The sequence below is a fragment of the Theropithecus gelada genome, chromosome 15 (genome assembly GCF_003255815.1).
Source record: "Theropithecus gelada isolate Dixy chromosome 15, Tgel_1.0, whole genome shotgun sequence".
NCBI lineage: Eukaryota > Metazoa > Chordata > Mammalia > Primates > Cercopithecidae > Theropithecus > Theropithecus gelada.
The window spans coordinates 104466791-104487981 of NC_037683.1; the positions used below are offsets into that span (position 1 = coordinate 104466791).

Consider the following 21191-nt stretch of genomic DNA (forward strand, 5'->3'; position numbering starts at 1 on the left):
CCCTGAGCTCAAGCGATCCTCCTGCCTCAGCCTCCCAAAGTGATGGGAATACAGTTGTGACTACCACACCCGACGAATCCAGGTTCTTTAATTGCCAAAACGTCGTTTAGTTTCTGCCCAGTTCTGTTTTCTGAGTTTCTTTGGTAGATACATTTCTTTCTTTTTTTTTTTTTTTTTGAGACGGAGTCTCTCTCTGTCGCCCAGGCTGGAATGCAGTGGCACAATCTTGGCTCACTGCGGCCTCCGCCTCCCGGGTTCAAGTAATTCTCTGCCTCAGCCTCCTGAGTAGTTGGGATTACAGGCACACGCCTGCTAATTTTTGTACTTTTAGTAGAGACAGGGTTTCACCATCTTGGCCAGGCTGGTCTTGAACTCCTGACCTTGTGATCTGCCCGCCTCAGCCTCCCAAAGTGCTGGGATTACAGGTGTGAGCCACTGCACCCAGCCAGATAGATTTCTTTCTACATATTCTACCTCTTGATAATGTACTCTATTGGCTCTTACTACTTCTAGAATTTTGGTCTTTACAAGTAGATTTAAAACTCTTCACAAGGAGATAGTCTCTTTTTGTTATGTTTCCTTTACAGCACATTGCACAGAACTGGGTATCCATTAGGCGATTCATGGTTGTTGAAAATGAGCAGGTGGGGGTGCTGCAACCCCTGAGATCTAGATAAGATGACCTCCAGGTCTTAGGTGCATGGGTCATCAAAGTCCAAGTCTCCCTCCAGATTCTGCAGGTTTCTCAGGTCAGCCTTCATGGCCATGGCCTTGGGCTCCTGCTTTCAGAAAGCTGCTCTGCAGAATGCTCACTCACATACAAAGTCCCGCAAACAAAAACTCACTCGCAAAAAGCATTTCTGAGTCTAGTAGGACCTACTGAAAATCTGAGGAGGAAATATTTTGGCCTGTTTCCATTCAGCAATGGAAACTCTTTCGAATCAGACAGTGGCTTTCTGGGTCCTGTGGCTGCCCACCCACAGGGAGTCTGCACTGGCTTTTTAGCCAGGCAGGGTCCCCTCCCTTCTCTCTTCTCCTCCATCCTCTTCCTTTCAAAAGTAATCCTCCTCGCTGCCCTGAAAAAGCACAAACCACCACCATCGTCTGACTCAGTTTCTCTGCAAAGAAACTGAACTATGTTTGTGCCAGGCATCTATAAACATCACCGTTTTTAGCGTTTCTGCTGGGACCCCGGTATCATATCGAAGTTCTTTTCTCGGAAAGAAAGTTCCCTCTCTCACTAGAAATCTGACATAGCTGTTAGAACAACTTTTTTTTTTTTTTTAAACCCTGTTATACTGAAATATGTTTACTTCAGGGGTTATTAAGTTTCCTTCCTCTTCTTCATCTCCCTTTTGTTAGATAGATATGTTATTCTTGAACAACTTCCTTTTTCTCTCTCCTTTCCTACCTTGATTTCTTCCATGTGCTCTTTCAAAAGTTTCTTGACCTCCAGAACCTTGGACTTTATTAAGGTATTTTCCCCAAAGTAACCTTTTCCTTCTCAAGTGGATCAGATTGACAAAAATGAGGTGTAAAAAATAGCCGTCATACCTGTCTGGGCTACTTAGCTGAACTAGTTTCCTTTCGAATGCTCTGCAGAAGTACTTCTGTTTGCCTGTCTGTAGCCTTATCGATACTCAGCAGACAGTAACCACTCTTTGCCGGTCTCCAGCGTGACTTAGCAGTGACAGCTTCTCTCTCCCGACTTTCTAAGTAGCACCTCTTCGTCACTAAGTGTCATCTGTTCTCCGGTGCTCATATTACCCTGGGTCTTATTTTCATTAGTTCTTGAATTAAGTTTTTCCTTACGTCCACTAGAATCAAAATAAGCAACCTCTGGGAATTACTGCCAAGCTCGCTCTTTCTCTCTCTCTCTCTCTCTCTCTTTTTTCCCTCGAGATGGAGTCTTGCCCTATCGTTCAGGCTGGAGTTCAGTGGCACGATCTCAGCTCACTGCAACCTCTACCTCCTGGGTTCAAGCAATTCTCCTGCCTCAGCCTCCCAAGTAGCTGGGATTACAGACGCACACATCACTCCCGACTAATTTTTGTATTTTTAGTAGAGACGGGCTTCACCGTGTTGGCCAGGCTGGTCTCGAACTCCTGACCTCAGGTGATCCGTCCGCCTCGGCCTCCCAAAGTGCTGGGATTACAGATGTGAGCCACCATGCGTGGCTGACTCTTTAAACCAGTTGTATTTTATATTACCTTTCCAGAAGATATCCTTGTGTACATTTATCTGGGAAGACTATGGTTCATAATTCTGCATATTCTCTTACTTCTGTATCCTCACTGGCATTTTGAGTATGCCACAATTTCACATCCTTGGCAAGTTTTTTTTTTTTTTTTTTTTTGAGATGGAGTCTTGCTCTTGTCACCCAGGCTGGAGTACAGTGTCACAATGTCAGCTCAATGCAACCTCTGTCTTCTGGGTTCAAGTTATTCTCCTGTCTCAGCCTCCTGAGTAGCTGGGAATACGGGTGCCTGCCATCACACCTGGCTAATTTTTGTGTTTTTAGTAGAGACAGGGTTTCACCATGTTGGCCAGGCTGGTCTCGAACCCTTGACCTGAGGTGATCCACCCGCCTCGTGATGCCAAAGTGCTGGGATTACAGATGTGAGCCACCACACACGGCCACAAGTTTTTCTTATTTAAATTTTTCTGGTGCAGGTAGCTGGTGGCCTAGCCCAAGACATCTCAGTGGTAATTAATACTACACTTCAACAGCTCCCCACCTCTGCCCCACAGAACACAAAACAACAAACACCAGGTGGGTGCTGCCAATGATTTTCATTTCTGAGAAATAATTCATAGTTTTCAAAAATGAGCTTAACAGCTGCTAGTTTTTTTAAAAATGTAACATGATTTCTTTTAAGGTTTTAATTAACAATGGCTGTGTGTCAAAAAGGTGCCTATTTGTGAGGAATTTGACTTCAGGAGAGGAAACACGTGTGCGTATCTGTGAGCAATGGAAGATCTACACTGATGGGGGCTGTTTTTATTTGGGAATGTTTGCTGGTTGAGGATAAAAAAGAATACAGTTATTACACAGTTGTTATACATCTATACAAGTAGATGCTTAGACAGCAGTTTCACTGATTGACAGAGGAAAGCCACTTTGGATACTCCTTTTCTCATGCAGGTTGGAGAGATGCCTTAGTCTCATTTCCCGGGTATATGGGGGTAAGAACAAAGTGCCTGACCTGACCGCCGCTTTTGATGGCCAGCTGGGAGTTCCGACAAGTCAACCTCTCAGAGTCTGAGCATTCTTCTTTATAAAAATGGGCACAACAATAAAAAACCGAAAACCAAAAAAAGGCCAAACAATGGACCCAGGATACGCAGCCCTCCTGCGGGACGCACGCACAGGCGTGCACCGCACAGGGGAGCAGGGGGCTATCGGGGCGCAGGCCCCTCCGACCCCCCGACTCTGCCCTGCGTGGCTCCCTACTGCGATTGGCCTGGCTGGTGGCTGTGGCTGCTGTGTCCTCGCCCAGACAATGCCCCTGAGGATCACTCAGGTTCCCCACAGGCCTCTCCTGTTCAGTCACTGGGGCGGAACCCAGTGGGAGCTTGCTTGGGTTGTGCCTGACTGCAGCTTCCTCCCACTATCTGGGCCTGCCGGATAGCCACTTTGCTGGGAATTCTTAAACCTTCTAGAGCTCTGAGGTTTGTGTTTATTTTTGAATATACATTTATTTGGTTTTAAACACATCTTCTGTCATTCTTGGGGGCTCTGTGAGTGGGAAGGAGAGGCGGTGGTGTTTGGTTGGTTAACATCATGAAACCAAAGTGTCAAGGTGTGATTTTACTTTACATTTCTTGGTCTCTAGTGGGATTGGAATTGTTTGTTGATGATATTCCTTTTATTCCTAAGGAGTTACATTTTTTTTCTTTTGAGATAAGTAAGGTCTTGCTCTATTGCCCGTCTGGGGTGCAGTGGTGCCATTGCAGCTCACTACAGCTCGAACTCCTGGGCTCCAGCAATCCTTCCTCCTCATCCTCCTGCAGTTAGGACTGCAGGCATGTGCCACCATGCCCAGCTAATTTGGGGGGAGTTTTGGGGGTGGGGGTAGAGACAGGGTCTCACTATGTTGCCCTGTCTTGGCTCGAACTCCTGGGCTCAAGCAATTCTCCCACCTAGGCCTCCCAAAGTGCTAGGATTATAGGTGTGAGCCACCACCCCCGGCCACGAGTCACATTTTAAACATGATCCCAATGATAACTTCGATCCTTGAAATGAAAAGGCAAAAAAAGGCTAAGGAAAAGAGTTCAAATGATGACATCTGAGTGTGTTACACACCATGAGCGCTAATATTCACAGATTACCGGGGAAGGTGCTGTTTGCTTCCGCACTGCTCTGAGAGATCAAAGTTCTTCCAAAAAAAAAAAAGAAAACTACTCGAGATTTACCTTTCTTGCTATTATCTACTTATTCTCCCTTTCAGTAGCCCAGAGTGTAAGGCTGATCCCTTTTTGGACAATTTACCAATAGTTATCTTAGTGTTTTATCTTACTTCACGGCTACAAACTCGCCCATCTCCTTTGGAAAGTCTGCTGTTGCTCCTCTTATCAAGTGTGCACCCCAGGTACGGAGGACAGCCACCTGTGCTTGGAATGCTATTTGCATTGACACAACCCAGCGTTCCACCGTTGTTGACTCTTAGTAAGCTTGAGGGAACTAAAACTCATTTTTTTAAATGTAGTTATTTTATTATTTTTCTCCCAATTGTGAATTTGGATAGCTTTTTTTTTTTTTTTTAATGTAGGAACCTGGCTTTACGTTGTATCCCTATTATATTTTGTGTTGTTAGATTCATCCTACCCATCTAGACCGCCAAAGGCTTTTGGGTCCTGACTCCCATTGGATATTTTAGCTCTCCTTCCCTGCTTTATAACTTTCACAAATGAGAAGAGTCAGCCTCTGAGCCTCACCCAGCCACTAGTAAAATACTGGAGAGAGAAGGCCAAGAGCGGAGCCAGGCGGCACATTTCCCTAAGAGCCAGATTTCGGAGAGGAAAGTGACCCCTGTGGCAGAAAGGACAAAGTGGATGACCTGTGTGTGTGTGTGTGTGTGTGTGTGTGTGTGTGTGTGTTACTGGCAGTGCCTTTAATACAAAGCACCATGCTTTTTAAAAATATGAAAGTGCAGGAAATTTAGCATATCAAAAATCAGGCTTGTGCTCAAAGCGGGCAGTCACAAAGACTGCAGACTCCTAAAACGGGATGCTACCCTTGGGCTCTTCCTGCCTGCATTTTGCCTCCCTGCCAACATGAGATGCGAGTGAGAATGAGGGCTGAGTCACTGTCACTCTGCACCTGTTCCAGGACTGCTCAAGTCTTTTACCCACTTCTAGAATAGAAAAGAGGTCAGTGTGGAAAGAGATGATTCTGGAGAGGGCTTCAGTGAGCAGTTATCTCTGGAGAAAGCTGTGCCTGACTAATGCCCAGCCCGCCTACCAACCCCCACAACTTTCCCCCAACCCCACCCCATCCCAGACGCAGAGGCAGATGCCAGTCACGCACTGCAACAGAAGCACTGAGTCCACGTTTGACCACGCTTACTTCTATAAGGCAACTGAGGGTCTTGGACAAATAACCAATCATGGTCTTATCCTCAATTTACTTAGGAAGATTTTTTTTTTGGACTTCTATGTTATAATTTTTAAGCTAATATCTGAAGATATAGAGCCATTCTTTCTATTCGTCATTAACAAATCTTCTAAAATGTCATTATATATACTCAGATTATATATGTTGGCATGTGGTAATTGACGTGTTCTTTGAAATTTTAACAACTAAATAAAATTAGTGTTTAGCTTAGTTCCCTAGGTTGTTATACTCTAGAACTGTTAAGACTTATAATAACATAAAAATGCCTCATCCTCAGTCTTTATCTACTCTTTTAAAACAGACTTTAATAAAATGCGTCAGTGACTCAACTACCCACATCCATGTGTCATACTTAAAGGGTAGATAACTAAGAAGAGGCTGTTACCAAACAACTTGGATTTTTATACTTAAGAAAATTATAGAGAAAACATAATTTTACAGAAAAATATATAATATAAAGTAATTTAGTGAATTAGTCTTGAATGCAAGAAAATTCACTGTTATTTTTCTTTTCTCTTTAGAAGGTTTTCCAACTGATAGCCTGGAAAAACAAATTATTTGCTGAACTTAGCACTTCAGTTTTCTCTTATTCAGGGGAGAAAACTCCCCCATATAAAATGTAAAACAGCTTAATATTTAGTTTTGTAACTTAAATTGATTTTTCTTTTCCATCAAATCAAATGCAATGGAGCCGGAGTTCTGTGTTTGTCACCAATCCTTTATTGAAACTGGTAACTTACACACTTTATAATAGAACAACAAAAATAATGTTCAATATATACAGCCTTTGCATGAACTATTAGACTATACACAGGCAGAGTGATAACACAATCTAATCTTCATCATCATCTGTGCACAAAAAGACACCAAACAGACAACATGTGCACATCACAGTGAAATGACATCACAGGTCCAGTGAAAATTCAGCATAATACAAAACGGACTGCTCTATTGCAAATGACATCTTTCTAAATGCCCAGCTCTTACTCAGTAGTAATTTACCCAGAGTCTGAAGCAGAGATTGGTTGTGTGGCTATAAGTCTCTTCAGAGAGACAACCTCTGCAGATAAGTTTGCTATCCCCTGCTTCAAATACAAATTCTCTGGGCCAGAAACTTTGTAGCCACTGTCTTTCATTTCAACAACTCCAGTTTTGAAACTATTCTGAGTTTTGCCACTCAGTTCTTTTTGATGCCAGTGCTCCGATTTGAGAGACCAATCTTGAATGTTAGTCACTTGCACTGAGAAAGGAGTAAGAGAAGAATGTACCATACTTGGGGCACTATGCTTTTCGAGTTCAAAATGTCTTTTAGATGTCATGTCAATAGGGGAGGAAAGTTTTTGCGTGGCCTCAAATTCATTATCAAAGGCTTCTACTTTGATCTGCATGGCTTTAGCTTTGATCCGGAGCTTGTGTGGCAAGGCAGAGGAATTCACTTCTGGAACTTTAACCACCGTTGCATGCACGTGCTTGAGTTCAACTGGAGAATGGATGGGGCCCTTGGGGACCTGTTGCTCATCTTCGCCATCAGATGACTTTCCTACCACACCATCGTCGGTTTCCGACGTTCTCGGGGAGTTGCTGGAGGATCGGTTGACTTGCAGTAGTGGGGGAGAGTGTGAGTATCCAGAAAAAGAATTCCCCATATAGTTTTGATAGATGGATGCTGTGTAAGAGCCTCGGTCATCTCTCGTCTCCCTTGTGTAGCTCTCTAATTCCATCGGCTCTTGCTTGATAATCTGGAACTTGTTTTCAGGACTTCTGCAGCTTCCCTGCACAGAGCTCTCCTGCGTGTGCTCTACCGAGGACACTTCGGAAACATCGGACAGCGAGCTTTGTGGAGAGTGTTTAATGACAGAAATACAACTGCTTGCCACCATCGCGGGTTCGTGCTCGTCCACAAATGAGCTCACATTGGATTTGGAAGTCTGGTAATCTTGGAAGTACACAGCTGTAGAATTACTGAGTTTCTGAATCTCTTGAGCATATGCTGTGGAGCTAATTAAACCAAACTTTAATTTTAGTGACAGCAGCTCAGCTTTTAAAGTGGCGTTTTCTTCTCCCAGTGCAATTAGTTTGTTCTCTAAAACCAGGTCATTCAGTCGACGCTTCTCACGAGATCTTTTGGCAGCTTCATTATTTTTCCGCCTTTTTTCCCAGTACATAGCATCTTTCTTTTCATCGGGAATGAACTCCCGTTTCCTCCGGCACGCAGAAGATTTGTTTTTCCCCACACTTCCTTCACTGAGAAGCAGCTCCTCACCTGTTGTGGAGTCTTCAGACACTTCCGTTAAAGCAGAATTAAGGACCATCATCTTGTCCACATTGCTACTGGCATCAAGAGATGCCTGCTCCTTTTTGATGGTCTGCATTTTTCTCAGCTGCATCAGAAACAACCTTCCCCTATAGATGCGTGTAGGAGAACAAATTAATTTCCCCGTATTCTCAAGCTCTTTAAAAACTCTGGTTTAAAATCCATCAATATTCTTCCTTTTGTTCTACTGTCTGGGATAAATCCGTCAGGCTCCTTATTGAATGAAGCTGGGCCTCCGTGGTTATCTGCAATACATGAATAAAAAAAAAATCCCAGTTATTCATTGGATAAATGTTTATTACAAATTATGTACAAGGAAATATGCTAAGCATGTAGGGCATACAAGCACAGATGAGGCAGGGCCACAGTTCTTTCTTTCAACGAGTTAGCATTCTCAAAAAGGAAGTAAGTTCCCAAATACCTAAACTATAAAGCTGTAAAGCACAAATCCCTAATGAGACCTATCAGGAAGAGAATATGTGGTCCAGGAAAGTGAGGGAAAAATAACCTCTGCCCAGAGAGATATAGAGGAAGGCTGTATTTAATGAGGCAAAATGGAGAAATAGTTGGGTGTGGGCAATTACAGGAAGGAAATGACAGATAACCTCTGGTTGGTTAAGTTTCTAAATAGTACATGCATACCGTGGTGCTTCTAAATAACGTTACCTAATATTTACATCACTGCCAAGCAATATGCTCACCTCTTAAAAGGGACTTAACCAAGTAAACTTCAATATGAGTAAAAAAAAGTTCTGCACTCCTATATAGAATACAATATAAATGGAGACAAATTTCTTCCACAAAAACTAAAGTAAAAGCCACATTAACAACGGAGCTGTTGATTTTAATCTACACCTTAACGTGGACATAAACCTGCCCATCACATCCCTGACTGCCTGGTAGGCTTATATTCCAGCAAATTCCACCAGGTGACTCACTGCAACTCAATGAAAAGGATTCTTCTCAATCAATCCACCTCTTTACAAGCATTGAGTTTAAGAGATTAGAATTTTTTTTTTCTGATTCCTTTGAATTGTTCTATCAAACATTCAACATTGAAATATCCAAAATACTTCTTGTGATCCTGAAAATTTTGTCAAAATAGATTTCAGATTTCAGTTACATAGTAGCTTTGAACTAAAAAACAGTTACTAGGCCAGGCACAGTGGCTCACGCTTGTAATCCCAGCACTTTGGGAGGCCGAAGCTGGCAGATCACGAGGTCAGGAGATCGAGACCATCCTGGCCAACATGGTGAAACCCTAACTCTACTAAAAAATACAAAAATTAGCTGGGTGTGGTGGCGTGCACCTGTAATCCCAGCTACTTGGGAGGCTGAGGCAGGAGAATCGCTTGAACCCGGGAGGTGGAGATTGCAGTGAGCTGAGATCACACCACTGCACTCCAGCCTGGTGACAGAGCAAGACTCCATCTAAAAAAAAAAAAAAAAAACCCACACACAAAACAAAAAAAACACTATTTTATTCAAAGGGGTTTTTAAAAGTATAGTGCATTCTTGAAACAAAATTATTTTAAACCAAGAGAATATAGTTACAGAAAAAAATTTCTTTCATTTATATGAATTAGTTTCAAGCAAAATATAAGAACTCAAGAATAGAATCATTCATTAGTTTCCTCTTCCACTGGTGAAATACTTACAGTACAAATTTGGCCTGACGATTGCCTTAGCTTGAGTTAATAAAATCCATGTTATGTTCCAATAGCAATCGTTGCATGGGGGCTTTTGAATTTAGCTATGTTTCTAGACACTGATTCTCTGCCTAATGTTCCAGTTGGTAATACTTTTCGTAAAATAGACGTGGTACAACAACGGTTCCATCAGCACGATCTGCACACAATAGCACTTTATCCTACCATACTAAAAAGATGTAATGAGCCGGGCGTGGTGGCTCGTGCCTGTACATCCCAGCACCTTGGGAGGCTGAGGTGGGTGGATCACCTGAGGTCAGGAGTTTGAGACCAGCCTGGCTAACATGGTGAAACCCAATCTCTACTAAAAATACAAAAATTAGTCAGGCATGGTGGCAGGTGCCTGTAATCCCAGCCACTCGGGAGGCTGAGGCAGGAGAATTGCTTGAACCCAGGAACCCAGGAGGCGGAGGTTGCAGTGAGCCAAGATGGCGCCCCTGCACTCCAGCATGGGGGACAAAAGCGAGACTTCGTCTCAAAAATAAAGATGTAATGTTCTTACATGATGTCACTATCTCTTTCTTATGCCTAGTTTCATAATGACTAATAAAGTGAAGTTTACTTTTATCAATTGGAAAAGCCTGCCAGCTTCTTTTGTCTTTTCCAGAAGGAATGAAAGGAATTATGTAATAATTTCAGGATCATAAAGAATAATGTTTCATGCCAGGTTTTTGCCCATTAAACTGAGCCAACACAGTTAAGGGAACAGCTAGTCATAACTCAGAGAAATTTGTGATTATGAATACCAAGTTTCTGTTCTTTGATAATGAAACTTTAATGGGAAATGAAGGCAAGGAGTATGTCACAGTCAGCAATGATGCTGCAGAGAAGGAATCTTCCTGTTTATCATTTAAACAATATTATTTCCTTTTTCTTTTTTTGATACAGAGTCTCGCTCTGCTGCCCAGGCTAGAGTGCAGCGGCGCAATCTTGCCGCACTGCAACCTCTGCCTCCCGGGCTCAAGCGATTCTCCTGCCTCAGCCTCCTGAGTAGCTCGGGTTACAGTTGCACGCCACCAGCTAATTTTTTTGTATTTTTAGTAGAGACAGGGTTTTACCATGTTGGCCAGGCTGGTCTTGAACGCCTGACCTTCGGTGATTCACCTGCCTTGGCCTCCCAAAGTGCTGGGATTACAGGCATGAGCCACCACGCCCAGCCAACAATACTGTTTCCTCTAATTTGCATTTAGGTTTTATCCTTTAACATGAAAGCCCAGTTTCCTCCACATATTGAATGGATTCTTTCCTCTGTTGAAGTCTGTACTCTGCCATTCAGCAAAGTCCTCCTGCTGAAGTAAAACGAGTGGAGAAGTAAAGAGGAAGATATCCCAGTTAAAGATGACTGCACTGACCTTTCCCAAGGCACCTTTCAAATCTCCACTATAGTCTCGGCCACTACTTTTTTCCACTTTTAGTTTTTAAACATCATATGATCCCTTGCAGACTATTAATTCTGGTTATTTTCTCCACTTGAGAATCTTTCTCTTTCATGTGTTATCTTATTTGTTCCTTCTTTAAAAAAAAAAATCAGACTCCTTTATTTTGCCTCACTTACTAGTTTTTACAGTAATGCTTTTGAAATGCCCCACCATTCTGTCTGTCTTAGTTACTCTTCCTAAACTTCGAGGACCTTTTCAAGGTTGGGGCCCAATTGGGAAGGAGCCTTCACAATCCTATTTCTATTTAACTAAAATAGCCCCATTTGTCTTAAAATTTCCTTAACTCGTGTCTTCTAGGTGTCTAAGTACTATATGTCTACTTTATCATCTCTACAACTTTGTTGGTACATTAAGACCTACAGAAAACCTCATTTCCTTTTTTTTTTTTTTTTTTTAAGACGGCGTTTCACTCTTGTTGCCCAGGCTGGAGTGCAATGGTGTGATCTTGGCTCACCACAGCCTCCGCCTACAGGGTTCAAGCAATTCTCCTGCCTCAGCCTCCCGAGTAGCTGGGATTACAGGCATGTGCCGCCATGCCCAGATACTTTTGTATTTTTAGTAGATGGGGTTTCTCCATGTTGGTCGGGCTGGTCTTGAACTCCCGACCTCAGGTGATCCGTCCGCCTTGGCCTCCCAAAGTGCTGGGATTAGAGGCGTGAGCCACTGCACCCGGCCATCTCATTTGTTTTTAATCATCTTCTTCCTATTTGAATTTCATGACATGTCACTATAAATCTGTGATTCTTCTCTCATCTGTATATATTACATTCATGGTCTCCACAACTCAGCGGCAAATCACCATACTATCTTAGGATATTTTCTGTAATATTATGTATCAAATAATCTTGCAGTGTTAAAAAGAGTTTATCAGCATTGTGGGGTGATACGGAGAGAGGCATAATCACATACACTGTGTGTGTTTCCACATGTTTGTCTTTTGTGCCCAACTACACTGGGAATTACTTCAGGGTGGAAATTAAAATATATTTGCAGTCTTCTAGCAAAAACCTGAAGATATTAGGTGCTCAACATTTCCTTGACAGTCACCCACATACCTTATATAAGAGAGTTTTGTAACCAGAAAACTTTTTTGATGCTTTCTTTTAATGTCCTGTGAATTGTAAAGAAGATATTTTACTTATTAACAGAGAGATTCTCTTATTCATTAATTGGTTTATTCAACACATATGGAGCACCTACTGTGTACTGGGCACAAGGGAAGACTGGGGGCACATAAACAAGGAGAGGAAAAACCCAACCCCCAAGACCAGGCACTCAGTCGTGGGTGGGAGACAAACAGGTGAGCGGAGGGGAACCAGGTGTGAGTGCAGAGCTGCACAGACATGGGCCTGGGGTGCAGGCTTTCTTCCTGTCATGGAGATAATAACAAAAACAATCATAATAGGTGCCATTTATTGAACACTTACCACAGAACGGGCACTGGGAGCCTGACCTGCTTTCCTTCATTCACTTTCAATGACTATTTTCAGATAAGAAAACTAAGGCTCACAGAAGGCAAGTGACTTGCCCAGTGTCACACAGCTAGTTAAATGGCAGAGCTTACATTCCGGCCCAGTTCCTTTACTCTCTCCTACACTTTCACAGGCGGTTCTGCATCTGTGCAATGCAGTCTTATTTACACACAGTTCTCTTTTGTGTCACTTTCATTTCTAAGTAATACACACCCCTTTACTACGTTACTTTGGGCGCAGTAAGGCACTATGCTAGCTTAACTTTTTTTTTTTTTTTTTTGAGATGGAGTTTCGCTCAGGCTGTAGTGCAATGGCGCGATCTCAGCTCACTGCAACTTCCACCTCCCGGGTTCAAGCGATTCTCCTGCCTCAGCCTCCCGAGTAGCTGGGATTACAGACATGCGCCACCATGCCCAGCTAATTTTGTATTTTTAGTAGAGACAGGGTTTCTCCATGTTGGTCAGGCTGGTCTCGAACTCCCTACCTCAGGTGATCCGCCTGCCACGGCCTCCCAAAGTGCTGGGATTACAGGCGTGAGCCACCACGCCTGGGCCCTTAACTTCTTCTTTAAGCCAGCAAAGATACTATCTAGAAGTTTCCTCCACCCTCCTTAGAGATGTTTCACATCTGGCACTATTTATGAATTGAGAAAACATTTTATTAATTTTCGTATCTCTGCTAAAATTTTAACCTCCTGGCCATTCTAATTATGTTAAATAGAGAAAAAGAAATATGATAGCTGTGCACATTGTCACCTATGATTTTTTTTTAAACAAATCCAAGAGTGTAATCTGTTTTCAACATGAGGCAGGGGACGGTGTCTCTCTGACCCTCTCATTTTGCAGATTAATCAGCTAGAAGACAGACTGACCTTCCCAAGACCACACAACAGTTGGGCACAGATGGGCTCTGGGCTCTCCTTATGCCCCTCAACAATAAACTTAAAGCAAATGCAAAAGTAGTTTATGATGCCTTCAAAAAGCCTCAGGATTTATGCTAACCTAACAAATTTATTTCAAGCCTCAATATTTTCCCTTATGATTAATTTAACAATTACTTCATCTATGCATCATCTTTTCAAATCAACATCTAATGTTGTGGTATATTAGTCATTGCTTAAGTTTCTTTTTTGGTGAATAATTGACACTACATGCCAATTCTATGATGTTAGTGTACTCAGCACGATTAACTTCATTACACACATTACATGATATGACTCTCTTTGAAAACACAAATAAAAAAGAGAAATTTAAGAGCAGGTATTATTACATACCAGTTGACATATTTTTCCATACATACTCTGAAGGTGCCATCACTAATTAACACTTTTGTATAGTCCATCACACTATTTCTCTAAGCAAGAATTATACGGCAAGAATTATATTTCATAAGCCCAGATATTAAAAGTTTAAGTCAATCACTTGGACTCGGGAAGGGGAACATCACACACCGGGGCCTATCATGGGGAGGGGGGAGGGGGAAGAGGGGAGGGATTGCATTGGGAGTTATACCTGATGTAAATGACGAGTTGATGGGTGCTGACGAGTTGATGGGTGCAGCACAGCAACATGGCACAAGTATACATATGTAACAAACCTGCACGTTATGCACATGTACCCTACAACTTAAAGTATAATAATAATAAAAAATAAAAATAAAAAAAGATAAAAGTTTAAGTCAGATTACCTAAATATTGTTTTTAAGAACAAGATTTGATTTAGAAAATTCTATAAAAGAATATAACCTCATAACAATAATTCTAGACCAAATTTATCCTTGAGGAGTTATCTCATTACTTATGTTTATGGTAGACCTTTATCTTCCCTGGTCTCTCACAGAAATAATGTTTAACAATCTAAGTTCTACAAAGGAAAAGAATAAAGATGCTTTGTTTCAATCATCTGAAATCTTACTAATAGTCTAAACATTAAAATCTACTCTGAGAACATTTTGTTATTAATTATCTCTAAAGGATAAGTTTTAAGGCAAATTGCTATATATATTTTGTTTTTAAAATTCTGTCAACAGAAGATGAAATACTATTTGATCCGCCCAATGATTTGGAAACATTATAGAATTATCTTATTTTCCCTCTCCTCTCTGAATGTATTGTTTTCTCCCTGTTGTATCATATAGATAACAGTAAAGGAAGAAAAATGTTTTCAAGGTAAGCTTAAATTATGTTAAACTGTAAGCCATCTCTCCAGTAAGACAGCAGATGCTTATTTTTGAGATAAATGTCATTTTCATGAAAAAATCAAATCAATTAATCAATTCACATCTCTTTATACTTTTAAAGTATGAACACTAGCAATATGTTAACCCTACATTTTCTTCCTGTGGGTAAAATTCACAGTATCTGTGTCAATGAAATACTTTACTTCTTTTCATGGATGAGAAAACAATCTAGTATTTAAAAGCAGAGATGAAATAAGAAAAGAAGTCACTACACGTGTACAACCCAGAGGAAATGGGGAGTGAAAAAACTCAGTCAGAAAACACTGAAGTTGCAAGAGAATTTTCTAATTCCATTGAAAAAGAAAAGGATTTTTAAATTGAGAAAACTATGTTAAACCTCTCTAAGGGTCATTTTGTCCCCAGGAAGCAGCTTACCCCAAAGTTAGAGAGAAATGTGTACTTGATCAAGACAGGCAAGACACACACAGGCACACAAACACACACACACACACTTGCACACTGCCAGAATCTAGTCTATCATAGCAACAAATTGACCTACTTTTTCTATTTGGGTGCCTCCGTAAATAAATGTGTCAAAGCCTGTTCCAGTTTATGATAAATGAAAATATTTCAAGTTCAACAAAGGACTAGTTGAAAATTAAATTTAAATTTAATAAATACAATGACAACACTGCCTTTTATTACATCACTGATGTAATTTAAGTAATTGAAATATGAAATAGTATAACTTAACATTCTTCAAGAGGTCATCAGTGTTTGTAACTTAATACACAATTAAATTATTCTGAAGTCTGCAAAGAGTAAGCACACACACACTAGCATGACCAAACACTTAACTGCACAGCTTGAGAAATAAGAACAGCTCCCACTAAAGATGGGAAGTAACAGGGGGGAAAAACAGGACAGTAATAATTTTTTAAAAATCTATAGAAACTTAAAAGTGGGGACTATTAATATCTTGAAACTTCTGAAAAGATAACTGATCAGTGTAGCAACTAATCTGAAATCTTGAAAGGATATCAACAATCACAAAGTAACCCAGTTGTAGGAAATCCTCCAACGAATAAGTAATACATGCAACATGGTGTAATGATGGCAAAAATGGTGGGCTGGGGGGGCAGTCAGGCCGAGAAAATTCTTGAAAGTTTCTAATGATAATGTAGAATCATCCCAACTTGCTTCACTTGGCTTTTTAATTTCTTTTTCCACTTTTCTAGTCAGTGGATGATTATAAATGTCATTTTCTACCTTATGAATAGAGTAGATTTTTAAATGCTTATTTTTAGTGTTTATCTGAAGGCCAGTTAATTACAGTTTAAGACCCCTAAAAAGCTAATTAGTAAAAGACATCATGTTCTGATAACTAAAAGGCTTATAAACATCACTCTGAGTCCTATGAAACTGAGTCCTCAAAGCACAGATTATTAACAAATGGCATCTAGCAAATCTCAAGTAAACTTTCTTATCATAAAAACAAGCTATGCTCTCTCAGTAAAGCCATACGAGAAACAGTTCTGGGTGTTTTTTTTAACTACAGTAAAGTTACTTACAAAGAAATGTGAAAGATAACTGGGGGTAGTAGTAATAAAAATTCATTTTGAAACTGAAAAATTCTTATGTAATGTCTGTGATCAAAGGTCAACGTCTTTCAACATTCTCATACAAGTCCAACCTGGATAGAAATCAACTCAAATATAATTTAGAAAAATAACAGGATATCAAACAATGTGTTAAACCCTGTGAAATACAGGCATACCTTACAAAAACAAGAAATGAATATTAAAGGAAATTTCAATTACATTGTTTCTGTTATATTTTGAATTGAATCCCAAGTGTGCTCTCATTCCTCAATACAAATTAAAAATAAACAACTTTAACAGCATCAATGGCATCTGGATTACAATGGAAATCATGAAGTATACGAGTTTAACCTGGGTAAAAATAAAGCCCAGGCAATATGACTGCACCTTTTCCATTCCATGCTGCAATCGCATTTACATCTCGAAATTGACTCTAATGACCAAGGCAAGGTCAACTAGAAAAATCCACTCAGCTGGTGAGTCAGGCACATTGCTCAACGTCCGAAAGGCCTCTCACAAAGAGTTTTAATTTTCAGGCTGTTGCATCACAGTGATGTTATAACTGCACTGCACAAAAATAAGCCTTTAACCCAGAAAAGGAAATTGTTTCAAAAACTACAGTGAGTGTGAGAATACACTTTGTCGAGGTGCAAATTTCCCCATCTGGTTTTCAGGCTCTGCGACCTGGGCTGCTAATTCATTTCTCCGAGTTTCCATTTCCTCATCTATGAAATGTGGATGATAACAGAGCCCCTCAACACTGTGCCTGGCACATGCAGAGTGTAAGTTTAGTAAATACTAACTCTTAATCTCTTTTCTGAAGAATGATCAGTATCAAAAGGCAACGATGCCTATCAGTTCCAGGCTGTCTTCTCTGCTCATGACTCTTACTGAAGCCTGACCTATGTCGCAAGTGTTAAGGGTAAACCAAATGAAAATTTCTTCTGTTAGTCAAAAGGGTCAAATATAAACACTTTCACAGGACCGGCCTTAGTTTTCAGGCTACATATACCCCTACAAGAGAGCTGATCTGTGGTGTCTCACCATCCACTGCTGATCTCAGACCACAAAGTTTTAGATAGAGAAATCATCCAGGCTACAGAAAATGAGTCACAGAATGTGTAAGGGAATTGGAAAGAGCTGAGCTATTAATACAGCACTTGTCACTTCATTCCTGCTACTATAATCGACTCATCTCTCTATTCCTTCAAGCAGCTCCCCAAAACATTAACCCAATGACTTGGGAAGTTTGAGGTTCTGCAATCCTGTCAGGAATTCCCCTTAAACTGAAATTAACATTGAACACAATGGCAAAGTTTTCAGGAAAAAAAAAATTATTAGAACAAAAAAAGTATCCAAGAAAGATCTTATAGACTTAATTCCAACATGAATCCTTACTATTACTGCAAAGAGATTTACAAAGAGAAAAATGAAGGTAAATACTGACTGACACACACACACACACACACACACATTCTGGCTGCTGGTCAATAATACAGGAAACATTTATTGAACTCCTCACAACCAACTAGGTCAACAGGTTTTATTCCCTCAGTTTACCCTGGAGAGTGATGGAAATCAGGACAGTGAAGGAAGATAACAAGCTGGGGCCTGGGACCCAGGGTTCTTGTGAGCCCAGGGCCTGTGCTCTTAGGATCTGTACCTCACCGATGCCTGTTCTCTAACTACTGCCTGTAACAAGAGGGAAACTGATTAGGGATAGGGGTGTAGCATTATGATCCCACAGAAGCCAAGTTTTTGGTCAGTTTTCAACAAAGAGCACATTGCGTTGATATGCTTCAGGAGAACATCTGTAATGTCTCCATGAACTCCCTGTGAGTTCCCGCATGGGTACAACCTCGGAAGTCTTTATGCCAGGATGAAAGTACTGTAGTTTTACAGTAGGACAGCAGCGTCTATGTGGGTATTTTGATTTTATTTTGAACTCTGGAGATCAGTGTTCTCTCTAGCCTTTGACCATATAAATTAAAGGTTAAAAAAAAATCGGCTCAACTCAACTGGCCAAAGTCAAGCTGAGGCCTTCCTTTTTAATCACTATCAATACTGGAGCGCCCCCATCCCCAATTTCTGTGGTCGGTGGACGTTTGGAGGTTCTCTTAAGGTCTTTTTCACTTCAAGAATGGAGACGCGCTTCGCTCAGAAATACAATGAAGACTCTTGGAACAAAGGTGTCTGCAGGTTTCAGAACCTCACTGCAGAACAGGCGCGGAGTCAGGCCCCTGGATTTGCCCTGTTGGAGGGAGGGCCGCCGAGACGCAGGCACTCCGGGTCGCCCGCGCTGCCCCTGTTTGCCCCGTGCGGGCGCCGGCGTCCCTGGCTCCCCGGCTCCCCGGCTCCTGCGGCCCGGGCGAACCCAGAGCGCACCCGCACTCCGACCCGGGCCGGTCCCTAGGGCCCGAACTCCACCGGCCGCGCCCCCACGGGGCGCCTCCCAGAAACCCCCCTCCCTCCGGGTGGGCGGCGCAGCGGGGCCTCGGCGCCGCGAGGACCCCCCGCGCCAGAACAAAGGAATGTGGGGAGGGGGCAGGGAGGAGCGCAGGCCACCGAGCAGCCCCAGTATAACTGCCGCCCGGAGGCGCTTCTCGGTCCCGACCCGAGGTCCCCGCCCGCCACTACCAGACCCGCCCCCAGCCCCGGCTTCTCGCAGACCCCACCGGCCCGCAGGAGGGAGCGGCGCACTGGGGGCCGCACGGACGCGCCATTGGAGATCCCGATCGGAAGGTGGCGCCACGCTGCCCCTACAGGCCCGGGACTCCCCCGCGAGCTCGCAAAGTAGGTCGGGGTCTGAAGCTGGGGGCCTAGAGCAACTAGCTTCTTGGAAAGCGACTGCAATTATTTGGCGTAATATACTCTGTTCCAGAGACGTCCACCCCCCCCCCACCAAAAAAAAACCCTGCGCTTAATTTAAATGTTACGATATATACATCCCATCATATACATATATTCACACATAATCACTATGTAACAGTCCAGGAAGAAATTAAATATTTGGATAAATTACATATTCATACATCTTCACATGAGTAAAACTAGGGTATCCAGACAAAAATACGATCTACTAACCTATATCTGTTTCCCATTGGTCATATCTGATCTGGGGGTAAATAAATACTTCTGACCTCACTTACTGTTGTTATTTACAAAAGCCAAGAACAGAAGATGGCACTTGACCATTCCCCGCTGTTCTCAGAGAACAGCAGTTTCCTAAAGTGTCCTTTAAAAACATAAATGGGAGCCAGCATCCAGCAAATCACCGGGCGCTGCGAAATGCCTTCCTAAAAATACAATCTTATCAAAGGTCTCCGAAGGCGTGTAGTTAAAATTACAGCAAATGGCCTTGAACTTGTATTTGCACACAGCCCTAGAGAAAACACCAGAAATAGCACTGCGAGGCCACAATTGTTAAAATGTGATAGGGCTAAATTTAGAAGAACGCGCGTTTCATTTAGGGCAAAAGACACACATTCGGCAGCATGAGCAAACTCCATGCTTACCCGGTTGTCTACTTTCCTGTTTAAAATATCCTTAAGAAAAAAAAAAAAAACTGTTATAGTGACATTCTTAAAGGCTGAGACTGTCCTACTTTCTTTGTAGCAAGATTATAAAATCACGTAATTAGCTCCCTCTCTATGCTCACTGCCAGCAAATTCGGCAGTTACATAATGCAACATTTCCAGGAAACTATTATGTGATTTGTCTTGTCGTGTCTGAAAAAGCGATGACAATAAGGTGAGAAAAAGGGCTGATCGAATGGAATGCATTAAAATTAGGAAGGTGGGGAGGTAAACGTCACAATGGTTCGTCCCAGATTTAAAAATAACAGCTGAGAACATTGAAAGGGCGAACCCCAGTAGTACCCAAGATGAGAATTCAACCCGAGCAATTCTTGCTTTTAGGTTTCGTAGTATCGTTTTAAAACCTGTTTATTTGGGACGTAATATAGACGTAAATAACGATCTAATATCCAACGCTGCGCCTCAATTACCAAATCATTGCACACATACGCGCATATTCCCACATCAGCCCGCAATCCTTGCCAACATTTCACCGTGGGCAGATTATGCAATGTATGAAAGGACAAATCCCACAACCTTCCCGAGGGCTTGTAAAACACGCTGACGACAAACAGGGTGGAAAACGTCTGTGCAGGCACAGCCCCTGACACAAACAAACGCCGCGCAGGCATTCTCCGAATGCCGTCACCGTTCACGCTACCAACCCGTTTTCTCACCAAGCAAATCAAGACTATTCCCCATTCCTCAACCCCCAATTCCTCTCCCCTCTACGCCGCCAGCCCCAGAGAAGGAACGAGAAAGGAAGACACTAGAGAGGAAAGAGCATCTTCCCGCTCGGAGAGGGCTCAGCCTGCCTGGCGCTCTTCTCTACCAAAACATCAATTTTCCTGAAATCAGGAGACATTATGCAACAGCAGCGGGGGGAGAGCGCAAACCAGCCAGGACTACGTGCCGGCGCGAAGGCGCTGCAATCAAAGCAGCCACCTTAAGGTGGCGAGTCCCATCCTGACAAGGCAGCAAAAGTTTATGTAATGAATGCCCCGCGCGCACTCGCCGCTGCTGGCGAGCCCAGCTTACAGCCCGACCCCGCACACTGCGCGGCCAGCACCCCGCGCCCGCCCGCCCGCAGCGCGCCAGGGGAGCAGTCGCCGGGCCCCCGGCCGGCGGTGGGCGGAGCGCTTACCGTGTTCCTGCTCTCGGGCCGGCGAGGAGAAAGAAAGGGGCGGCCGCGAGTCGGGCCGCCGGCGCTCGGGGCTCGGGCCGGGCCGGGCCTCCGGGGCCGCGGCGGGAGGCGGGCGGCGGCGAGGGCGCGGCTGTCAGGATGG

At 42.7% G+C, this 21191-nt stretch overlaps 1 protein-coding gene across 4 annotated transcripts in view; it reads right to left on the minus strand.

Annotated features, from left to right (window-relative positions):
- Window positions 1–6314: 6314 nt before the first annotated feature.
- The window catches only part of NFIL3 (nuclear factor, interleukin 3 regulated), an 85119-nt gene continuing 70242 nt past the window's right edge, over window positions 6315–21191 (minus strand). For 3 of the 4 annotated variants that reach the window (XM_025360784.1, XM_025360782.1, XM_025360783.1), the window contains one exon: window positions 6315–8176. In XM_025360784.1, the coding sequence (XP_025216569.1) occupies window positions 6616–8004 (1389 nt within the window). In that variant the 5' untranslated portion in view covers window positions 8005–8176 and the 3' untranslated portion in view covers window positions 6315–6615. Of the gene's footprint in view, window positions 8177–21049; window positions 21137–21191 lie in introns of those variants that run through there. The other variant, XM_025360780.1, reaches the window with a different exon arrangement.